The sequence below is a fragment of the Planococcus citri genome, chromosome 3 (assembly GCF_950023065.1).
Source record: "Planococcus citri chromosome 3, ihPlaCitr1.1, whole genome shotgun sequence".
Taxonomy (NCBI): domain Eukaryota; kingdom Metazoa; phylum Arthropoda; class Insecta; order Hemiptera; family Pseudococcidae; genus Planococcus; species Planococcus citri.
Genome location: NC_088679.1, coordinates 72,210,049 through 72,231,881, shown reverse-complemented (window position 1 = coordinate 72,231,881; position 21,833 = coordinate 72,210,049). Strand labels below are relative to the sequence as shown.

Here is a 21,833-nt window from a genome sequence, read left to right as displayed (position 1 = left end):
TGGTAAATTTTTCATTTTATTTCGATTTGCTGACAGTTGGCAAATTTTCAGGTTGACATACCATGTTGGAAAAAAGTTCATTTTTCGAAAAAAAAAAATACTTACCTGATCAATAATAATAATTACTAAATTGCTAGAGTTATTATCGATAATATCATATAGGTACGTGACTTGATATTTATTTTGTCAATTGCTGAGATATTCGAGTTATCTTGCATTGTGTATGGGGCTTAAGATAAATGTTTGAATGTCAAGTGGATTTATACGTTTGTAAATTTCAGTCTGGATTGGATCATTTTCAAATTGATACGTGCTAGTAAAAATATTGTGCTGTATACAAAATAATTTTCATCACTGTTATTGCACTTTGTTTGGACTTCAGGTATTTATCTGTTTTTCAAATATGATCGATTATTATGCCTAAAGTTTTCAAATTGGGTGTGTGTATTATTCTAGACACTGACTTTTAAATTTTTCAATACATGGATACCTATGTTCTTTTTACATACTAGCTATAAAAATGAAGTGAGTATGATTCCATAAGATTATTACTCACATGAGTTTTTTTTTTTTTTTTTTTTTTTTTTTTAATAAATTTAAAATAATTGGTTTTTGGTTCGAATTTTCAAATTAATCAGTAAAATTTGGTCTTCGTGCACCAAAAAAAAAAAAAAAAAAAAAAAACTATTTAGCTAAAATTTCTTAGCTTCCTTTTCCTCCTCATTCCCTCAAAATTTTACCAACGAGTTTCTCTAGCATAAAAAACCAGAATCTTCTAATTATAGTATCAAACGCCCTAATCAAGGACTGATTCGAACAGCTAACTTATTTGTCAAAGCTTTATAACGTTTTGTGTTTTATTAATCTTCAGCTTTGAAGCACCCAGGCAATGGTAAATTTGCAGAAACATCGTGAAAAATGAGCTTCCGTTCAAACATATGGAGTGTTTTGAAAAATGTCACCGTCGAACCAGCCGTTCTCTTTTATTTCCTATCTCACGTTATGATCGATGTAATAAACACGAATCTCTACCTACAGAAATCCTGCAGACTGAATGCAACTTCGGAGCCAAACCTTCAAACACCATGCGACGATGAAAAACTCGGTCTTATTTTCGTTTCCTCCTTCAACGCCAAATACAGTTTCATTCAGCTCATCCCGATGTTAATTTTGATCGTGCTCATGATGAGCTGGAGCGACGAAGCTGGCATGAAACGAAAAATATTGATCGTTTTACCCATAATCGGTATGATCTTCCAGTCTATAAATGGATGCCTGCAGACGTATTTTTGGACGTGGTCTGCTTCTTACGCTGCCATGACAAACACAGCTTTGCAAGTATTCAGTGGTGGATTCCTGCTGATGTGGTATAGTTCTCAATTACACGTTTGCGATAAATCCACTCCTGATAATCGTACCTTGAGGATTGGGATCCTGACTGCTCTGAAGTACATTTGTTCGCCAATCGGTAACGGAATGGCTGGGTACTTGATTAGGAAAGCTGGATTTTTCAAATCGTTTTTGGTCTGCTTGGTGCTGGCTTCTGGATCTTTGGTATCGGCTGCGGTTCTTGTTCAAGATGCTGATGTACCGGTTCAGAAGAAGGTGTCGTTGTGGGGGTTGTTCAAGATTACTCGAGTTATTGACAGTTTTAGAGTTGTGTTCAAGAGAAGTTTAGGAAGGAAGAGGGTCGTTGTATTGTTACTTTTACTAGTCCATGCTACGGTTTTGTTTTCAGAAGAAGGTTAGTAGATCTATATGATTACCTATTTAATGATTACCTAGTCATTTGAAAATAGAATGGCTCTCATTTTGAAGTTTCCCTTCTTGGTCACCCAGCTCCTAAAAGCATGGGATTTCATGAGAAAATAATTTTTGATTTTTTTTTTTTTTTTTTTTTGCTAACCCCTACAGTAGTTATGCTAGGAGCCCCTTTCCCCATACTGAAAAAAATGTCGAAAATAAAAAAAATTCAATTGATCGAAAAATGTCTAATTTTTTTGTCAGAATTCTTCTAAACAATTTTCTTTCCAACATCCCCCAGTCTCTCAAACAATATTTTTGATTTACCCCCTCCCCCCAATTACTTTTGAAGGCCCTTAGGAACAATTTTTCTTGAAAAGAGGATCATACATTCTAATTAGAAAAAGAAATCAAATTATTTTGTACAGACTTTGATTTATTTTATATTATTTATTGATTTTTTCAAACTTTGAGGATTCCATTCAAATGGAACAAAAATAGCATTGATGGGTGAGGAAGGTTTCTTCTTTAAAAAGGAAATTATCTAGGTAGAAGAATTCTTACTCAAAAATGAAAAATTTCTTGGGTAGAGTTTTTTCAACTTGTGAGGTTTTTGTACTTGATTTCATTTCAAGTTGGAGGGCTAAAATTTTCGGACAGATGTATTTTTTTTTTCATAAAAACCGACAACTTTGCAGTGCAGGATAAAAAAAAATGCAGCTGCAGTAAAAATGATGCTTAGATGCGAATGAGCATAAAATACACAGTTTCCTTCCTCTTCCCCACCCTCTGATACTTGCACAACTATTTGCGTTGCTGTTATTTGGGTTGCTGTATAATAAAATAGAAGGCGACGAGCGATGTTTTAACAGCAATATTTTTATGAACATTTTCAACATTGATATCTATATTTAATGATTGGTTTCAGGCGAACGAAGTGTGTTTTATCTATTCATGAGATACAAATTCAAATGGAATGAACTCATGTTCGGCAAATATCAAACTTACAAACTTGGTGGAATCATTGTAGGTAATTTCGATATCGTTCAAGTTTGGTAGGCACCTAATTAGATACATAATATGTGTAGAGAGTTCAAGAGTTTAATGAGAAGGCAGTCTCAAAAATTCTGTTTCCGATTTTGAAACTAATATGTAAAAAGAACTTCCATTCTTGATTTACAATTTTTTTTTTTTTGAGATTGAAAAGGCTCAAAAATAATGTTGTACACAATTCGAAAAAATACTCTCGAAATCAAAAAAAAAAAAATAGTACGAATTGTGAATTATTTACAAAATTTGAAAAAAATTGGCAAAGAACATCTTTAGGCGAGAATTTTGTTATTATTCAAGTTGCATAAATTATTGTTGAAGCGTGTTAAAGAATGACATAAAAACACTTTTAAAATCATTAAAATAATTTCAAATTGCAAGAAAGTGATGAAATTTTACTAAAACATGACAAAACTTAGTAAAAATTCCATAAAATACGTTGTTAAAAACATATTAAAGTGGTGTGAAAGCTCCAAAATATCATTAAACTCATTAAAAATGACCAAAAAGTGAAGTTTCATGAAAATTTACATGAAATTACATTTTAAGAATGATTAGAATCATTTGAAATTGGGTAAAATTCCCCAAAAAATTGCATAAAAGTCATTAAAATAATATAAAAATACATACATAGGAAGCATAAAAATCATTTAAAAGTATCAAAAACTAAAGATTTTTTTTTTTTGAAAAGTTGTCAAAATGTAGCAAAAATTTCATGAGTTTTAGTGACCTATGAAATTTTTGCAAAATGCTGTGAAAAGTGTTCTAAGTTAGAAACTCATGCATTAAAAGTAACATTTCTAAACAACTTTATCAAAAAAGTAGCTCATTTCTCAATAATTTTGGCAAAAAACAGACTTTTTTCATGACCTTTGCAAAAATTAGATTTTTGTTTATAAATTTGAAAAACCTAGAACTTTTTTTGAGCATCTAAAAAAAGTATAAACTTACTCTTGAAGCAATTTTGGTTTTTTAAAAAAAAGTACTGGATGATTTTGGTAAAAAACAGAATTTTTTGAAATTGAAACAAAAAGAAAAAACTTTGCGAGTGTTTGGATGTTTTTGATAATTTTGAAAAAAAAATAAAATTTTTTTACAATTTCTTGGGTTATATGACAATTTTGGGAGAAAACAATACTTTTTTCACAATTTTAGCAAAAAGCAGGACTTTTGAGATTCAGAAAAAATCCTCGATTCATTTAATTAAATAACTCTTAAATCGCATTAAAAAATCATTCAAAATTGCCAAAAGCTGATAAAAATGTCAACTATTTTTTTTTCATTTAGAAAATTTGCCTAAAACATCCTGAAAACATACTACAAATTTTTCATAATAAAAAAAGAAAAACGAGGTGAATGGAAATTGCAACACCTTTGTCAAAAAAGTACCTAGCACTGTTTGATAATTTTGGCAAATAGGTAATTACCTAAAGGCAATTGGCACAAAAATTAGGTCTTTCGGGGCATTTCGGCAAAAAATGAGGAGTTTTTATTGACTTAAAGGAGGGGCTATACTGAATTTAACCGTAAACTTAAACTTAACCCTAGAAGTTAAACAAAGGCAAATTTTAGGTTAACGGACGTTAAATTCAGTATAAACCAAGCTAAAGTATAAGTTAAGGGAATAAGTATCCCCTTAAATTCAGTATAGCCCATCCTTTCCCTATAACTTACTTGCATTGAAATTTACTTGCACATATTTTAAATTAATATTGTTCTGTCATTTCCAAATAGGCACAATATTTTGCTCCGGAATTCTAAGCAAATTATGCAAATTACATGATGGAGTGATTGGAACTTTCGCTGGATTTTGGGATATATGGGCTGCCCTAGGTTACGTGTTTGCCAGCCAAGTGTGGCATTTATACTTGAGTAAGAATTAAAATGAGTCCTACGTCTCACATATTTACCTATATACCTGCTATTTTTGATATTGATATGACCTAATCTTTATTACAGTTCCTTTGCTTGATATATTTCATGGCACAGCTATAATCGTCAATTTTTCGTTTCTCACCCAGTTTTACGACAGGAATGAATTTGGTAAATTATTTCACGTTGGACCTTTTTTTTTTTTTTTTTTTTTTATTGTGAAAATAATTACTTATTCAAGTTGTAATTTTTTCAGGTCGATTGAATGCCGTTTATAATGCCTTTTCGTTACTAGTTTCATTTTCATATCCCACGTACAATATTATTTTTCAAAAAACAATGAATCATTTTCCTTCGGCTGTATTTCTCGTCAGTGTAGTCATCAATACCGCTGTTTGTGTTCTATACGCGTAAGTGTGATAATAAATAGGTACAAAATTTCTACACAATTCGTGATAGGCTTCAAGGGAACTGACCATGAAATTTACACATCAATTTTTGGTTTCAGGGGAGCCTATTTTTTGACCAAGAAATTGGAATCTGAAAATCTCACCATTAGCACTGTTTCAACTGCCAGAGTTCAACGACACGTTTGTGGAAATCAACCTAATGGAACAGTCTTAAATGAACCATGTGCTTTTAGAAATGAGAGTCGTGTGATTTGAATGTTGTGGGCAGATACAAAAACATGATTCGAAATTTGCTGAAATTTAAAAAAAAATGTATTCCTTAAGCTGTATGAAATGAAGATGGAAGAATTTTCACGGCCTGATTTTTGGATCAGAGTTTGGAGCTGGCCGAATGATAAGGAATAGGAACCCAGCTCATTCGAGAGGCAAACTCTTCGCAGTTTTTGAACATCCTGTATTGCTGTTTATACATTGTCATTCGTGGTAAATGCTCGCTAATCTTTCTATTAAAAACTTGATGTTATTTTTAAAGAAGCTTTTCACTGATAAAATGTTCGTAAAACTCGATGACGTGTAAGTATTTTTCTCTCGAAATAAGAAAGTGAAACCGTGAACATATGGTATCAAATTTTTAAATCTTCGTTATTTTAATTAATATTATTGCTCATACTACGACTAATTTCATTCGAGGAATATATCTCTAAGATAATAAATCTCGATAAATTACCATCAGCAGTAGGTTCCTACCTATGGTTTTTCTATGTACAATCATTATGCGTATATTCCAATCAGTATCCAGGTGAGACATGAAAGATTGCGAGAAGTGGGGAGAAAGGGATTAAATAGGTACCTGACATCGTTAAATAAACCTATAATTCAATCTCTCGTCACAATAATTTGTATCTCAACAATCGCATAGCAATTAGATCACTTATACGACGACAATTATCATTCGTCGAGGTCGTTCTGTAAATTTAATAGTTTATCGTCAAGTGTTAATTTTCGCACGAAATTTTTACCCATTTTGAAAATTATTTATCTCCAATTTAATTTCAAAATACGACAATTCAGCTTTATACTCGTATCTGTCTGCAAAATGTGTTGAATCATTTTCGCGCAACTTAGTATGAATAGGTAGTGTTACCCGGCGTTATTATTTATTACCGAATCGTAATCGTTTAGGTAGAGGTACCTCTTCTACGGCTCTAGATAACGTGAAATACTCGTAACCCGCGAGTTGAGTGCCACCGTATGTATCGTGCATGCATTTCTAACCTGTACATGTTCACTTCAAGAGCTCTCGTGTCTCTTTCTATCGCAAACTCGAACGCATTCGGTTTGCATTATTTTTTATTCAACTTCGTGCCGCTGAAGATCTATATTACCAACTAAGTATAAATCATTGCTTTTAATTATCGTGTAAGTGATTACCCATCGATCTAATCGAACATTTCGTTATCGTGATACTTAATTAGTAATGAATGGTGAAAAACGATTAGAGTGTTTTTGATATATTCCTGTTCGATCTGTGATTGCTTCTTTTCATGTGAGTGTTTTTAAATTCGGATGATACTAAAAAAGTAAGTGTATTTTGATGCTTTTTGGAAGCATTTTTCTTGTTTTTTTTTTTTTTTTTTTTTTTTTTTTTTAATATATCTAACATTATTTTGTTTGAAGATAAAATTATAAAATAAATAAAATAATAATACCTATGTAATTGCCTGCTCAAAGAATATTTTATTTTGAGAATTATTTGTGCCCATTTCAGGAGAAATTTGGAAAGAGGGAGAAAGGAGATGAAAATGAATGAAGTTAGTAGATTTTCCTGCTTGAAAAATTGATATATGCTTACATTTTATGAAATTTTTCCTCTTTGGAGACCACTTTGCTTTCAATCTTATTAGTGTAAAAAAAAACACTTATTGAATTTTATTTAAGATTTTTTTTGACGATTTTCCGCCCTATGAAAGAAGTACTTACCTAACTTTCTTTAATGATAATACAAGAAGTTGAATCATTTTTTTGTTTTTTTGATTTGATGGGCTACTCTCAAGTCATTGACCTGGACTTGGTTGGAAAAAATTATTTTCATTAAAATTTTTTATTCATTTTTAAAACTCGAACAAAAAAACTAAATCCTTCCTTATCCCGAATAAAAATAATTCTGTATGATAAGAATTGAATCATCTTTAATAAAAATATCTTCGAAATGGGTACATTTTTTTTCAATTTTAAGCTTTTGTATAGTAAGATGAGAGGCAGGTACATTGCTGTATAATTTTGCAAGGCTTCATGAAATTTCAAAACAAGTTTATTAAGTATCTATACTCATCTACATAGGTACATACATAAGTATGTACATACCTAGTTTCGTGTCAAATTGGCTGAAAAATTTGGGAATTTTTGAACTCATTTGTAAAGAATTTTAATTTCACTCTTTCGCTACACATAATCATTTTTTGATTACTCGTATGTACAATGTAATTAGTGGTTTTGTTCTCACAGGAAATAATTCTTTCATTTTAAACTATTTTTTATTTTTGGGAGTGGAATTGTTTAAAAGAGTGACGACGTAGACTTAAATGTATGTGTTCTAGATGGCTCATTTTATTCTAATGATTTTTTTTGTTATTATTTTTTTGCTCTACCCAATCTTCCAAAGTAGATTCGCTTTTATGAAAAAAAAAAAATCGCTGAAAATTTAGGCTCTCCAAGTCAAAATTAAGTCGTACCCCCCCCCTCAAAAAAAATTAAATAAATTTAAAAAATAGAAATTTTTTATTTTTTATTGAAAATTTTTTATTTTTGGAGCACAAGTCTTTTACGTTATTTTCCTCTCAAGAGAAGACCTTCCCCGCTCCTTCAACCGATCTTGCTTCTTTCGTAGCATCCCAAAGTTGAAGAACTTCGTTTTCAAAAAAAAAAAAGACGTCAGGTGGACGAAAATTAAAGAGCCCTTTGTCTTATAATCCTTCACCATTTTTTTTGTAAGTAGTATCAGTATCTTCCAACAAAAAAAAAAAAAAAAAAAAAAAAAAAATGAAATAAATTTGAAATGCGTGAATTTAAAAAGATGCAAATTCGTGATCCTGAAATTCCATTCGAATTATTGCTCTTGTAATTTCTCCTTAAGTAAATAGATATAGATAGATCATACAACTGGTACTTGGAATCATTTATCTACGTGTGTTCGTATTATATTTTAGATTTTCAGTGAGTCATAATGAGAATGAGACGCATTGTAGATAACGTCTGGGTATATCTAGTTCCATACATAGGTTAGGTATAATTACTAGCCTAAGTACCTAGGTGCATATTATTCTCACAAATTTCTCATCATGATGTGAAAAAAGGGAAGTGGTCTTTGACACTGGCAGTGTCCGTTTTGAAATTTTCAAGAGTGGGATTTTACATTTGCGACTTTGTTTGAAAGCAAACCTGCCATATCCAGTTCAAATTTTCTTCGTTTAAGCTTTTCGCCTTTCAAATCATTCCAGTTGTAAACTTTTTCAGCTTCAATTCATTGCGTAGATAGAGATGTCCAATTCGTATAATTATTTGCGTTATCGTCATTCATAATGGGTTACGTACCTTCTTACTTGAATATTAATTATTACCTACCCTCTGAAGTCGAAATTTTCATTACACCTATTAAAAATGAATCGTTTTTTTTTTTTAAAGTAACTAGGTACCTAGGTATTATTTGTTTTTGTGTAAATTATCGCAAATTCTGCAAGGAATTGTATTATTTGCACACTTTTTCGTCTTTAAGTACCTATTATTTCGATGTTAACGTGCAACGATTCGTGAATGTCATTTCAAAAGTGAATCTTTGACCAATTTGTAAATTTCAGAAAATGTGAGAGAAATCAAATAATCAATGAAAGTATGTAACGAGGGTTTTCTTGTTGAAGTACCGCCAGATGAGAGAATGCCCAATAAGCATCCACCAAGTACATTTTTGGCCCCACTAGAACAACTTGCAATTTCTGAAGAAACTTGAAAAATTGCTGAAGGTTCCGAGAACGAGAAAGTGAAATCTCGATTACTACGTATTTCCGATTCGGAGTCTTATGGACCCATCAGACAATATCTTTCTTTTAAAAAAACACACACGTTAGAGATCTTTTTTGAAGTAAAGTGCCCAAATGATGCTACCTTAACTAGGGGAATACAGACAGAGGGGAATCGAAAGAAGACTCCAAAATATTACCACCAGCAAAAATTTCAACTACTGAAGTTCATTTTTTGATTTTTTTTTACCAATTTTTGAAAATTATTTGTGCCAAAAATAGACAAAATTGAAAATTTGGCAAATTGATTTAGGAAACTGAAATTTGGTCGAGTCAATTACACTGACGATTTTAAACCGTTCTGGACCTTCCAGCAGATTTTAGAATTCTCCAGTTTAAAAAAATTTTTTTTAATCCAATTTGGGCCAAAAAATATAGAGAAAATTAAAAATTTGGCAAATTGACCAGAAAACTGAAATTTGGTCAAGTCGATTATAGTGACGGTTTTGAACCGTTCTGGAGCTTCCAGTAGATTTTAGGATTTTCCAGTTTTAAAAAATTTTGAAAATTCAATTTTGGGCCAAAAATAGAGAAAATTACAATTTTGGCAAATTGATCTAGAAAAATGAAATTTGGTCGAGTCGATTATAGTGACGGTTTTGAAGCGTTCTGGAGCTTCCAGTAGATTTTGGAATTCTCCAGTTTAAAATCCTTTTTAAAAAATTCAATTTGGGCTAAAAATAGTGAAAATTAAAATTTTGGCAAATTTTTTTTTGAAAATTTAATTTTGGGCCAAAAATAGAGAAAATTAAAAATTTGGCCAAATTGATCTAGAAAACTGAAATTTGGTCGAGTCAATTATAGTGACGGTTTGGAAACGTTCTGGACTTTCCAGCAGATTTTAGGATTCTCCAGTTAAAAATTTTTTTTTGAAAATTCAATTTGGACCAAACATGGAGAAAATTAAAATGTTGGCAAATTGATCCAGAAAACTTAAATTTGGTCGAGTCGATTATAATGACGGTTTTGAACCGTTCTGAAGCTTCCAATAGATTTTAGAATTCACCAGTTTAAAATTTTGGTTTGAAAATTTAATTCGGGCGAAAAATAGAGGAAATCAAAATTTTGGCAAACTGATCTAGAACACTGAAATTTAGTCGAGTCGATTAGTGACAGTTTTTGAACCGTTCTGGAGCTTCCAGTAGATTTTAGAATTCTCCAGTTTGAAAAAAATTTTAAAAACGCAGTAAATAGGGTGAAAATGAAATTAATAAGTGCCTATAAACCCGGATTTATCATCTTTCCAACCCTTTCGATCGATTTAAGCACGTACCTATTATCAAAATATTTCTCTACCTTTTCAAATCCAAAATTTTCTCCAGTGATTGACTCATTTTCGAAAAAAATTTGATTGATTTAAGCCCATATTATCAAAATATTTTTGCGCCGGTTCAAGTTCAAAATTTTCTCAAGTGATTCCGTGAAAAAAAAATGAAGATGAAAATTCTCTAGAACCTCTAGAATTCGAACGGTTCGAAATCATCACCAATCGACTATAGGAGGTCTCCAAGTCAATTTTTCAAAATTTTGATTTTTTTCTAATATCTACTTATTGGCTCAAATCTAAACTTTCAAAAATTCACCAAAAATCAAAAACTGAAATTCAGCACCTGAAATTTTGGCTCGTGGTATATTTTGGGGTCCTCTTTGGATTCCCCTTATTTTGATCGGTTCAAAAATTTTTGTGCCAGTTATTGGGATACTTCCCTTGTAAAATTCTTTTTTTATTTCAAATAAATGCAATCTGGCAAGCCATAGATCACACTTATCGCCTTAAAAATCATATCAATCGAAAGTAGAGAGAATTTCACATCAATTAAATAATTTTATTATGTATGAAAAATATATCAAATTTTCGTGAAGAATTTCTTTTCGAAGTTTGACATTTTTTGTCCGAAAGTAAAATTGCAAAAATGTCCACCCAAAAATACCCAAACGATCGAGCCACTTAAATAAAGTACAAATTTTCATCAATTTGACCTTTTCCCAGTTGAACACCGAAGTGGCCACATTTGGGCATTTTACCCTTTTCTGGTATTTTTGGCCTTTTCCAGAGTGATTTGAGTTTTCCGGAGGCAGTTGAAAAGTCGCTGGAGGGTTCAAAATGGCACAACACTTGTATAGTTCTGTTGATGTGTGGGAGTTGAATAAGAAGAATTATTCACATTTACTCGCTTTGCTAAAAAAAAATTACTTTCATTTCATGAAAAAGTTTTAAAACCGATCTTGTATAAAGCAGCTTTTTTAAATTTTTTGAATTTTCAAAAATTTGCTTATAAATTCAAAAATGAACTTGAGAGCCTGAAATTTGGTAATGGGGGTTTTAGGACATGCTCTTTTTATCTGGCATTCTTTAAAACCGACCCTAAAGCAGCTTTTTTAAATTTTTTAAATCTTCAAAAATTTGCTAAAAATTCAAAAATGAACTTGAGAGCCTGAAATTTAGTAATGAGGGTTTTAGGACATGCTATTTTTATCTGGAATTCTTCAAAACCGACCTTAAAACAGCTTTTTTAAATTTTTTGAATTTTCAAAAATTTGCTTATAAATTCAAAAATGAACTTGAGAGCCTGAAATTTGGTAATGGGGGTTTTATGACATGCTCTTTTTATCTGGAAATCTGGCTTGGTTCAATTCAAATCAGAGAAATGGCAGTTCAAAAAGTTCTCCCCTAAGTTGTGATTATACCTACTTATGCTGAATCACTAAATTGTTTGTTTTTTTTCTTCGCCACTTGAAAATAACTTATTTATCAACGCAAATATGTATTTAAAATTTTATTCGTTGAAATATCATATCAATTTAAAATCGTTATTCCGATTCTAGAAACGACATTTTGTCATTTCAATAATCGCACCTACGAGTATTTGTATATTGTGGCAGCTCATACTCGTTATAATATTACCTACCTATATTTTATATAATCATGGACGTGTTCCTCTTATTTAGATTTATTTTTGCAAAAAAAAAAAATGTATTTAATATCGATTCCATATCAAATATATCTCGACAACAATGTTGGCAATTCGAAGAATACTCGTATGCATCGTGTTTATTATAACAGCTAGGTAGGCCATGAACTATCTAAACCCAAACACGCTATGGGTACTGATAAACTCATTAAACTTATCTGTTTCGGTATCCTATACGAATATGTACCTAGCGTAATTCAACCAGCGCATAAATATTTAAATGACCGTGAAAAGAGGTTTTGAAAAATGAAGTGTATGTAAAAGTATATGGTGGAATGGCCTCAGGTCTATGCTATAATACTACCGCGTCCATTACCACACGTGAACTGGTAATTTATATCGAAACAAAATAGTGTATGAAAATAGTACTGTCCAAGTACCTATATAAGAGAAATAGGCAATACTCAGAGTTAGATAAATCTATGGCTACTCAAACAAGGTAATAAACGTTAGTGTGCAGTATTTGGTAGGTACTTTCGTCTTCAACTATACGGAAAATTCACTGCCGGGTTCAACCGGTTCATACCACATAAGAACTGTTTAATTTTTATGGTTTAATTAGTTTATATACCTAATATATTATTTGTATACGTATATTAGCAAATGATACTCGTATACAGTTTTTACAGCCTTCTAATATTGAACTATTACGTTACAGCTGGACTTTCGTATTCGTATCTGCGAGAAGATAGCTCAGCTCAGCAGTACCTATTCGTTGCAGTGCCGCTGTCAACTTTTAATTGAAGGACGTTGCTCATTTATGGCATCTTACGATATAGCTCGACACGAATACGACATAATCGGCGAACGCTGAGAGCCAGCTGAATGGTGACACTTGAAGAATAATCGTGAAAAATCCATCCGACATCGTTCATAGTACTCATACCTGTCCTGTAATCATGAGGCTGCAAACGAACGCTTACAAATTCATCGAAAACATCACCGTCGAGCCAGCCCTATTCTTTTATTTTCTCGCTTTTATATTAATCGATGTCATAGACACGAATCTCTATCTGCAGAAAGCCTGCAGATTTAACGTCACCTCGGAGCCGAATCTCGATATACCCTGCGACGATGAAAAACAAGGAGTATTATTCGTATCGACTCTGAATTCCAACTATCGATTTTACGAAATGACCTCTATGTTGATTTTGGTCACGCTGCTGATGTGCTGGAGCGACGACGCTGGCAAAAAACGTAAAATTTTGATAATTTTACCCATCTTTGGAATGATTGGCCAATCGATAAATGGACTTTTACAGTCGTATTTCTGGTACTGGACTCCCCTATCTGCAGCACTGACTGATATGGTAGTTCAAGTGCTCAGCGGAGGGTTTATATTGATGATGTTTAGTACTCAAGTGTACGTTTGCGATGTATCTAGTCATGCCGATCGTACCATGAGGGTTGGTATTTTGGTGGCTATTAAGACCATTTGTAGTCCGCTTGGTAACGGGATGGCGGGATTTTTGATCCGAAGTGTGGGCTTTTTCAACTCGTTCTCGTTGTGTTTGCTGCTGGCCATTGCTTCGTTGGTGTCGGCTACGTTGTTGGTTAAAGATGTTGCTGTACCTGTGGAGAAAAAGGCGTCGATGTGGAGTTTATTCAAGCTTACCAGGGTAGTGGATAGTTTCAGAGTTGTGTTCAAGAAGAGCTTGGGTAAGAAGAGGATCATCGTGTTGTTGTTGCTTATGGTTCATACGGTTGTGCTGTTTTCTTCCGAAGGTGAGTTGTATTTTGAATGAATTTTAATTTTGTCTGCATCATAGGTATAATGTGGAATGGATTTGTGGGTAGAAATTGATATTGATGGATTAGGATCTCCTATCTGTGGGGGTATTTTATTGGTTATTTTTTATCATATGGTTGCCAAATTGAAAAATTAAGTAGTTTGCATTAGAAATAAAGGTGCTCAAATCTGAATAAAAAATCTAGGTATTTAATTCCAAGATCTTTTTCACATGGATAATAATAATTTGTACCTTTTGAGCTGACAAAGGAACCTTCAATTCACTCTGTTATCAATTTGAGATTTTTTTGCTTTTTTTTTCTTACTTTCATCTCTAAATTAAGTTGTGATTTTTATGAAAAAAAATCCCTGAAAATTTTAGCCCTGCAATTTGGAATAATGTCATACCAAGAAACCCACCTCCATTTACAAACATTAAAAAAGAAAAATCCTATTTAACCAAACGTTTTTTGCACTTCTGCTTGAAACTCTTCTTCCTCTTCTCATTAATACTTATCACTTTGGAGACGGAGTTTTTTTTTTTTTGAAAAAAAGTTATTTAGAAATCTTTTGACTTTTGACTAAAAATGACAAAGGAGAAGTATCGATAAGGGCATTTTTTGAGCCCGGACAGTTATCGACTCGATCACTCTTGAAATGTTAGGTATAATTAATGTCCTAAATACGAATCTGTAGTTAGTTAACTCAAAATGACCATTTTTTGGGCTCCAGGGGGTACCAAAGTTGCGAATAAAAAATAATTTTAGGAACCACTGAGTATTATTTTCAAAACCTTTTTCAGCGTAATATATCTGTAGGAACCTATAATAAACGTTATGCGAAGTGGTTTTTTTATTTTCGACCCTCGGTGGCAGAAGTGGGGGGGGGGGTTCGATTTTTTGAAAATTTTGGAACCGCCATTTTGAACATACCCCATTTGAATCTCGCTAAAAAGTTTCTTACAGTTTATTAGGTATCCGAAAGACCTCCATCATACCAAATTTTGAACTCAATAAAATTTTGCGCTGGTACTCAAAAATTAAATTTTCCAATTTTTCGTAATTTTGATATTTTGGAACCCCTGGAAAAATTAAAATCTGCGATTCGCGCCAAACGTAACATTTTGAGGTATATATTCAATTATTTCAGATGAAAAAGTTTAATTAAGCTCCCTGTTTATTCGTAATTTTGAACCCTTTTTTTGGAGCCCCCCACTTTAGGCACCCCTAAAAAAAGGCGTTTATGCGTATTTTTTCTAACAAATTGAAACATTTACATTTGAAACACTCTAGCAAGTGCTCGATAATTTTTCATTCGATTTCACATGTAACTTTCAAAATTGAGCTTTTTTGCCCAAATTCTGAGATTTTACATCGTTGAAATCGTGAAAACGTGATTTTAACGTTTTTTCGAAGAATAAAATCTCAGAATTTGACCCAAAATAGCTCAATTTTGAAAGTTACAAGAAAAATCAAATAAAAAATTAGGGCTCAATACAATTGGAGACCAAAATAGTTTAGATAATTGAGGTGGTGGGAGGGGGTATTTTTGAAAGGGGGATTATTCAGAAGAGTTTTGACGCAAAGATAGGAAATTTTTGGATGAATTGGATTTTCCATCTCATTTTTATCAGACAGGTGGGGGCTTTTATTCATATGGAAATTATTTTCTGCCTAATAAAATCCAACAACTTCAGGGGGAATGGGAGCGAAAAAATTTCTTCTAAAGTGATGAATGTGTAGGAAACTTTCTCGATGTCAGTTTCTTTTCTCTTTTTCAACCAAAATAAGTACTTATGATCTTCAAAATTTTGTTTAAAGTAAAATTTGCTCTATTGGGGGGGGGGGAGGGTTCAACGAACACATTAAAATAAGTTCCTAATCACTGAGATCAAAGATCATATTGAAGTCAGGGATGGAAGAACAAACAGGAACGAATAACGAAAGAACAAAAGAACAACCAATTTTTGAAAGAACGAACGACGAACTAACTCACGAACAAACGAACACCTGGAAAAATCCCAGTTAGAACATTTTACTTTGTTCACATTCTTCTTTTTTCCCTCTGTTTTCATTGTTTTTTTTTGTTTTTTTTTTTTTTATTATTTTTTTCGATCATTTTGGGATATTTTGGGTCAAAACTTGACAAAACTGCCAAAATTTGACCAATATGCAGAAAAATTTAAAATTAAGAGAACAAAAGAACGAAAGAAAGAACAAAGTTTCATATGAGTTTTGAGAAAGATAGAAAGAAAGAACATGTGAAAATTCATTTCAGGAACAGAAGAACGAAGAACAGAATTCCTTGTTCTTCCATCCCTGATGAAGTATAACGGTCTTTAAACGGATTGAGAGAGGGAGGGCCATTTAAATGTCATTGAATTAGTGTTTTGGTGTTATTTTGCCCATTTTGCCCCCGCATCAACTTCGTTGACTCAAAATCTTGAAAATACTTACATAAATAATCTTGGGATAAACTGGAAAGTGTTTCCTCTATTTTTCAACGTTTTGAATCTGAATAAACTAAAAATCGTGGAGAAGTGATCCTCTAATAATAATTTTGACCCCAGAAAGAGCAATATGAAAAAAAGTTTGTGTTTCTCAAAATTATTGAAAGTTATCAAAATTCCCTTAGTTTGAGAATCTCATGTCTATTTTGGTTTGAGAACTGAAATAAATTATTAGTTACTACACGAAAAATCATTCTTCGAAAATTTGTGGACTCCAGTATTTTTTTAACACAGAAAATAACAAATATTTTGTCAGAGGAACTTTGAGGAGTTCTAATAATAATACTTCCAAATTTTTCATAAATTGGCTTTTCTGGCTATTATGTGAAATTTGATTGAGAGGAACATCATTATCATTTCTTCTTAACTTTATTCGCTTTTTTTGGGGCAACTTTTGACAATAAGCTAGAAAACGTGTATTTTCAGAGAATGAATTTCCAAAACATCCGAAATAGGTACCTATTATAAGAATTTGAAACGTGTGATTGAATTTTCTGTGTACCTAATGTGGTCTTTACCATTGCATTTTGAAAGAGCCACTCCTGACATGAGGAAGATGTGTAATTTCTATATGGTCCAAATTTTTCACAAAAAAAAATTGGACAGCAAAGCAACAATTTTTAAGCACGTTTAATTTTGGTCAATTATTTTCCCTACCGTCATGTCGGTGCATTCTGATCACTTTTGATGTGAGCGAGGATTACTTTTTTTTGATGGGTGGGAGAGGGGTTCTTACAGGAGGTTCTCAGAGTTTCAGCTATCCAATCGTTCAATCATGGTTAAGGTTGAAATGTAACGAAAAACGACGTTTTCTGAATAATTAAAGGTCTATTAGATTTTTCCATTCAATTTTCTTATTCTTGGCCTTCCTGGTAAAATTAAACCAGTGAGGGAAGGAGGAGAGTAGGAGGGTAGGGTGGGTCACTTTGTCGAGTATTTTTTTGATATTAGATAAAATAGTATCAGAGAAAAATAAAACAAAAAATTTTATTCTTCATCTTCGTCCATCCAATTTCCGATGACGTAATTACGTGATCAAGTCCTTTTTAGTTTGCTTCAGCATTAGGTATATCTCATGCTTAGATACCTATTAAAACAACAAAGAATAATTATTTCAGTATGACAAAATGATACCCAATTTTTTTATAGTACACAGGTAGTTACTTTTTTCATTTTGAAATTGTGTAAAATTATTGAAGCATTCACCTATCCTGATAAAAAATAATAAGTTGAAAAAAAAACATTAAAAAATTTTTAGAAAATGTAAAATATTTTGAGATATATATTTTTTTAATTTTTACTTGATGGCAAAGAAGAGAGATCGCCACTTCGACATGAAAAATTTAGAATTATTTCCCATAATTTAAAGTAAAATTTCTCCTTCATACGAGTAATATTTCTTGGAAGCAATTGACGAATTACAAACTACCGAGCTGGTCCATCGTAATTCACTGACACTGTTTTAATTTGTATTTTGTAGGCCTAATACATATTTAAATAACCAATTCAAAAAACACACCTTTAGGATATTATTTAATTAAATTTATTAAGAGAAATACGTTTCATGACTTTTAAGTAAGTAATGGTGTACTTGGCAGTTGGCACAGCAAATTTCAAATCAATGTTAGGCGCATTGGTTTAAAAAAAATATGTACAGCATCGTTGGGATCATTTTGTTATCTTTATAAATACTTACTTACTTATTGAAACGAAAAGGCACCATAGTCACGACTAAAATCAAACATTTCATTCATATTGATGTCATTTCAATGAAAAAAGCATTCAAGTGGATTATTGATTGGCCTTGGTCTTTGATTGAGAACTTTTCAACTCAGGTTGATATTTGTGTTGGCATTCGAAGCACAATAAGTATCTAATATACTTAACCTAATTAATGGTGCATATTTTTTAAATTTATTCCTAATTTGATTGCAGTAGGTAACTTTATGTGGTGGAAGGGAAGAGGTAGAGCAAGGAGGCCTTTATTACTAATTAAACTCAATTTTTTCTGTTGAAAAAAAAGTCTTTTCACTTCTAAAATTTTTCTAGAAAGATAGATACTCAGAAGAAAGCTTGGTATTCAAATTAATTAATTAATTATTTTAGTTAGATCATGTCCAGATTTAAAAAAATTGAATTTTGAGACGAATTCAACGATTTTCGTATATTTTAATTTCTCTCTGTCACGACAATAACCTTTCTAATTGTATAATTTTCAAGGAAAGACCTTCTCTACATACCTAACAGTAAATTTATTCATCTAGCGTGTTTTGAATTTTTCATCTTCACAATCGTATTTTTTGTCTTGACGAGTTGAAAAAAATGTGTAATTTCACAATCTAATCTCGACCCTCGATAAATTGTTGTAAAATAATAAAAATGAATTAAATACCTAGGTAAGTATATATACCTATTTAAACAAAGAAATGGAATATTACTGACCTTTACAATAAGTAAACCAAAAAAAAAAAACACGATAAACGCAAATTTAATCATATCACCCATGTTAAAAAAAATTATAAACTCTAAAAAACTCATCAATCTTGAGAAAGTCAAGACCTTCAGAATCTCACTACCGGTCACTTCATGGCTTACTTTACTCACTCGCTTGTTTGAAAATGATTTGCGATGCGGGAGAACAATCGTTATACGAGCAACATTATAAAATATAAAAGATCGCCCTTCTATAATAATTATAATGCGATGATGATTTCAGGCGAGAAAACCGTATTTTATTTGTTCATGAGGTATAAATTCAAATGGGATGAACGGATGTTTAGCATTTACCAGACGTACAAGTTGGCCGGAATAATTGTCGGTAGGTAATTATGATTTAACCTCAATTAGATGCCTAGTAACCGAATAATATTATATTTATAAGTATTACATTCTTATATAGTCATATTCGAATTAGTTGCTTAATAACGTTTTCGTTTTCGTTTCGTTGTTTCCTCTTCGTTATGTAAACTGTGTAATTTTATACCTACTAAAAGGTATAGAGAATTGGAAATTGAGCAATATTAGAATATGGAATACCACAAACCTCGTATAAGTTGATAAAATTGGCTCGATAAATGTGTTACCTTCGAGAACCTGGATACTAATGTTATTTCCTGTATATTTCCAGGCACGATATTTTGTTCCATTATATTGAGTAAAATACTCAAAATACACGATGGAATTATTGGCATGTTTGCTGGATTTTGGGATGTGCTGGCTGCCTTGGGTTATGTGTTCGCTAGTCAAATCTGGCACTTGTATGCAAGTAAGCATTTATTTCTTCGAAAAATAAAAATAATTCACTCGAATTCTTCATTTTATAAAAATATTCATCAATACCCAACTTTTTTTCCAGTTCCTTTACTCGACATATTCCATGGAACAGCGATTGCTATTTGTTTTTCATTTTTGACTAAATTTTACGAAAGCCACGAGTTCGGTAAGGAACACTAAGGATTAATTAAGGAGAAGATTTTCTCACAAGTGTGCTCATTTTTTGTGATTTTTCAGGTCGATTGAACGCTGTGTACAATTCATTTTCATTATTTATTCCATTTTGTCACCCGACGTATAATTTAATCTTCCAAAATACTCTGGATACTTTTCCATCAGCTATTTTTGTTGTCAGTGTTGTGATAAATATCGCCGTTTGTTTGCTTTATGCGTAAGTAGAAAAGAAAACGTTCAAGTCAAAAATAAAAAAAAAATAAATAAATTTGCAGAATTTTTCAAATACATATGAATTAATTTTATATTACAGTGGAGCATACTTTTTGACGAAAAAATACGAACCTGACGAGACCGTCAAAACGATTGAAAAAATCAGTTACGATAAAGAAGCCGGAGAAATCAACAAGGCGTTCTCTGAAGAAACCCCCAAAAGTGAAAGTAAAACGATTGGAAATACCAACACGAACGGTACCGTTGTCGAGAAACCTGAAAATAACTCGAAATATTAATTTTTCCACGTGGTACTTACCTATTTTATTAAGTTCCTATTTAATGCAACTCAATTTTTTTTTTTTGAAACATTTTAACTCTTAAATTGTGATAATTGGTAATTTAATGTAATTTATTTGTGTTTAATTTATGGTCTTGACGATATTCATTTCTGAGTGGAGAATGATAAATGGTCGTTTTTAAATTTAAATTTTAAGGTTTTTATTTATTTCAAATCCTGAGTGAGGAATTACCTACCTACCTATTTATTTATTTATTTATTTATTTATTTATTTACATTATTTATTTTTGATATTGAAGAACTTAATACCTACTTAAGTTAACTATTGTACCTATTTATTATTTATATCTCTGCTATATTTTTTTACTATCTATTCCTCCAGAGAATAGATTACCTAATGGAAATTGTGGTTGCATTTCAATCTGATTAAGAGGAATGATTTTTTTTAAATTTTGACTGGGCTCTATGGCTCTTCTTCAAAATATTAAGGTTGGTTTTCATTTTCCACGTACTTGTTTATCAGTGAATGCGACTGATCTTGAAAATATTATAAAAAATTTAATTATGAACACAAGAAATAAGTTTGCATCGATTGAGCAAACTGTGGAATAAAAAACTAAAAAAGGACTTCAATATTGTACCTTGTATTGGACTTCTTGCATTGATGTGTGAATCAACCTTTTTATTTTAAATTGATTGATGGAATGAACGCTTTTGACGGTAACATTTCCTAAGTACCTACCTACTTTTTTTAAAATTATTATTTACCATTGAACATGTTTAGTTACCATTTTGTCTGTGGTGAAATTACTTGTTATATTGTGTTTTGTTTATTTATTTTTGCAATAAATATTTTCGCGAAGTTCGACATTTTTTTGGACGTGTGCGTATCATTTGAACATTAACGAAATAAATAATGCAAATGATTAATTTTTTTCAAGCGAATATTTCCTTTTTTTTTTTGGATAACTGTTTCATGCTTTATTAGATCATTTTTGAAGAGCATAGGATAGAAACTGAGGCTCTCACTTTATTGCTGAAAGTAGAATTGTTGAGCTGTCCACTCATTTTTCTGGTCGTGTTTTGCAGAGGTTCAAAACAATTATTGTTTAGGATCTCATTCCTGGAAACTTTCAAAATGGGTTGTCTTTCAAATTGTGTAGTAGATATAATTTGATTAGACTTCTTTTTTGAAAGTTGAAATATCTACCTATAAAATTTTACCCAATGAAGTTGAAAAGCTGAAATTTACCTTGAAACCCCAATTTAAACATGCTTTCAATCGATTGAATAATTTAGAAATTTTAGATTTTAAAAGGTGTCATAAAAGCTGTCCAAGTTGACTTTAAGATACTTATTGTATAAACGTGATTTTGTTACTTGTTAATGACTCACTTGACCGATTAGGTACCTACATGTCATTTTTTCAAAATTGTTTTCTGCGAATTCAGAACAGTGTACCTACTTACATATTTCTTCAACGATTTCATGACGTAAATTTCAAAAAATATTTT

At 31.5% G+C, this 21,833-nt stretch overlaps 2 protein-coding genes across 3 annotated transcripts; both read left to right on the top strand.

Annotated features, from left to right (window-relative positions):
• The first annotated feature begins 74 nt into the window (after positions 1–74).
• LOC135838964 (probable peptidoglycan muropeptide transporter SLC46) lies at positions 75–5,642 on the top strand. Its single transcript, XM_065354799.1, has 8 exons — positions 75–162; positions 282–382; positions 872–1,744; positions 2,672–2,773; positions 4,528–4,665; positions 4,753–4,836; positions 4,922–5,075; positions 5,174–5,642. The coding sequence occupies exons 3-8, from the start codon at positions 919–921 to the stop codon at positions 5,328–5,330; spliced, it is 1,461 nt and encodes a 486-aa protein (XP_065210871.1). The 5' UTR covers positions 75–162; positions 282–382; positions 872–918; the 3' UTR covers positions 5,331–5,642.
• A 650-nt stretch (positions 5,643–6,292) lies between these two features.
• LOC135838961 (probable peptidoglycan muropeptide transporter SLC46) lies at positions 6,293–21,181 on the top strand. 2 transcript variants are annotated; one of them, XM_065354794.1, is made up of 7 exons: positions 6,293–6,655; positions 12,779–13,845; positions 19,075–19,176; positions 19,486–19,623; positions 19,714–19,797; positions 19,869–20,022; positions 20,119–21,181. In XM_065354794.1, the coding sequence occupies exons 2-7, from the start codon at positions 13,020–13,022 to the stop codon at positions 20,315–20,317; spliced, it is 1,503 nt and encodes a 500-aa protein (XP_065210866.1). In that variant the 5' UTR covers positions 6,293–6,655; positions 12,779–13,019; the 3' UTR covers positions 20,318–21,181. The 2 variants fall into 2 exon arrangements, with proteins under 2 accessions (XP_065210866.1, XP_065210867.1); XM_065354795.1 differs by lacking the exon at positions 6,293–6,655 and adding an exon at positions 12,541–12,559.
• Positions 21,182–21,833: the final 652 nt, after the last annotated feature.

Coding starts and splice junctions, on each gene's coding strand:
- LOC135838964 (XM_065354799.1), top strand. CDS start 919: ATGAGCTTCCGTTCAAACATATGGAGTGTTTTGAAAAATGTCACCGTC. Junction 2,774..4,527: donor ACTTGGTGGAATCATTGTAG/GTAATTTCGATA, acceptor ATTTCCAAATAG/GCACAATATTTTGCTCCGGA. Junction 5,076..5,173: donor GCTGTTTGTGTTCTATACGC/GTAAGTGTGATA, acceptor TTTTGGTTTCAG/GGGAGCCTATTTTTTGACCA.
- LOC135838961 (XM_065354794.1), top strand. CDS start 13,020: ATGAGGCTGCAAACGAACGCTTACAAATTCATCGAAAACATCACCGTC. Junction 19,798..19,868: donor TTACGAAAGCCACGAGTTCG/GTAAGGAACACT, acceptor GTGATTTTTCAG/GTCGATTGAACGCTGTGTAC. Junction 20,023..20,118: donor GCCGTTTGTTTGCTTTATGC/GTAAGTAGAAAA, acceptor TTTATATTACAG/TGGAGCATACTTTTTGACGA.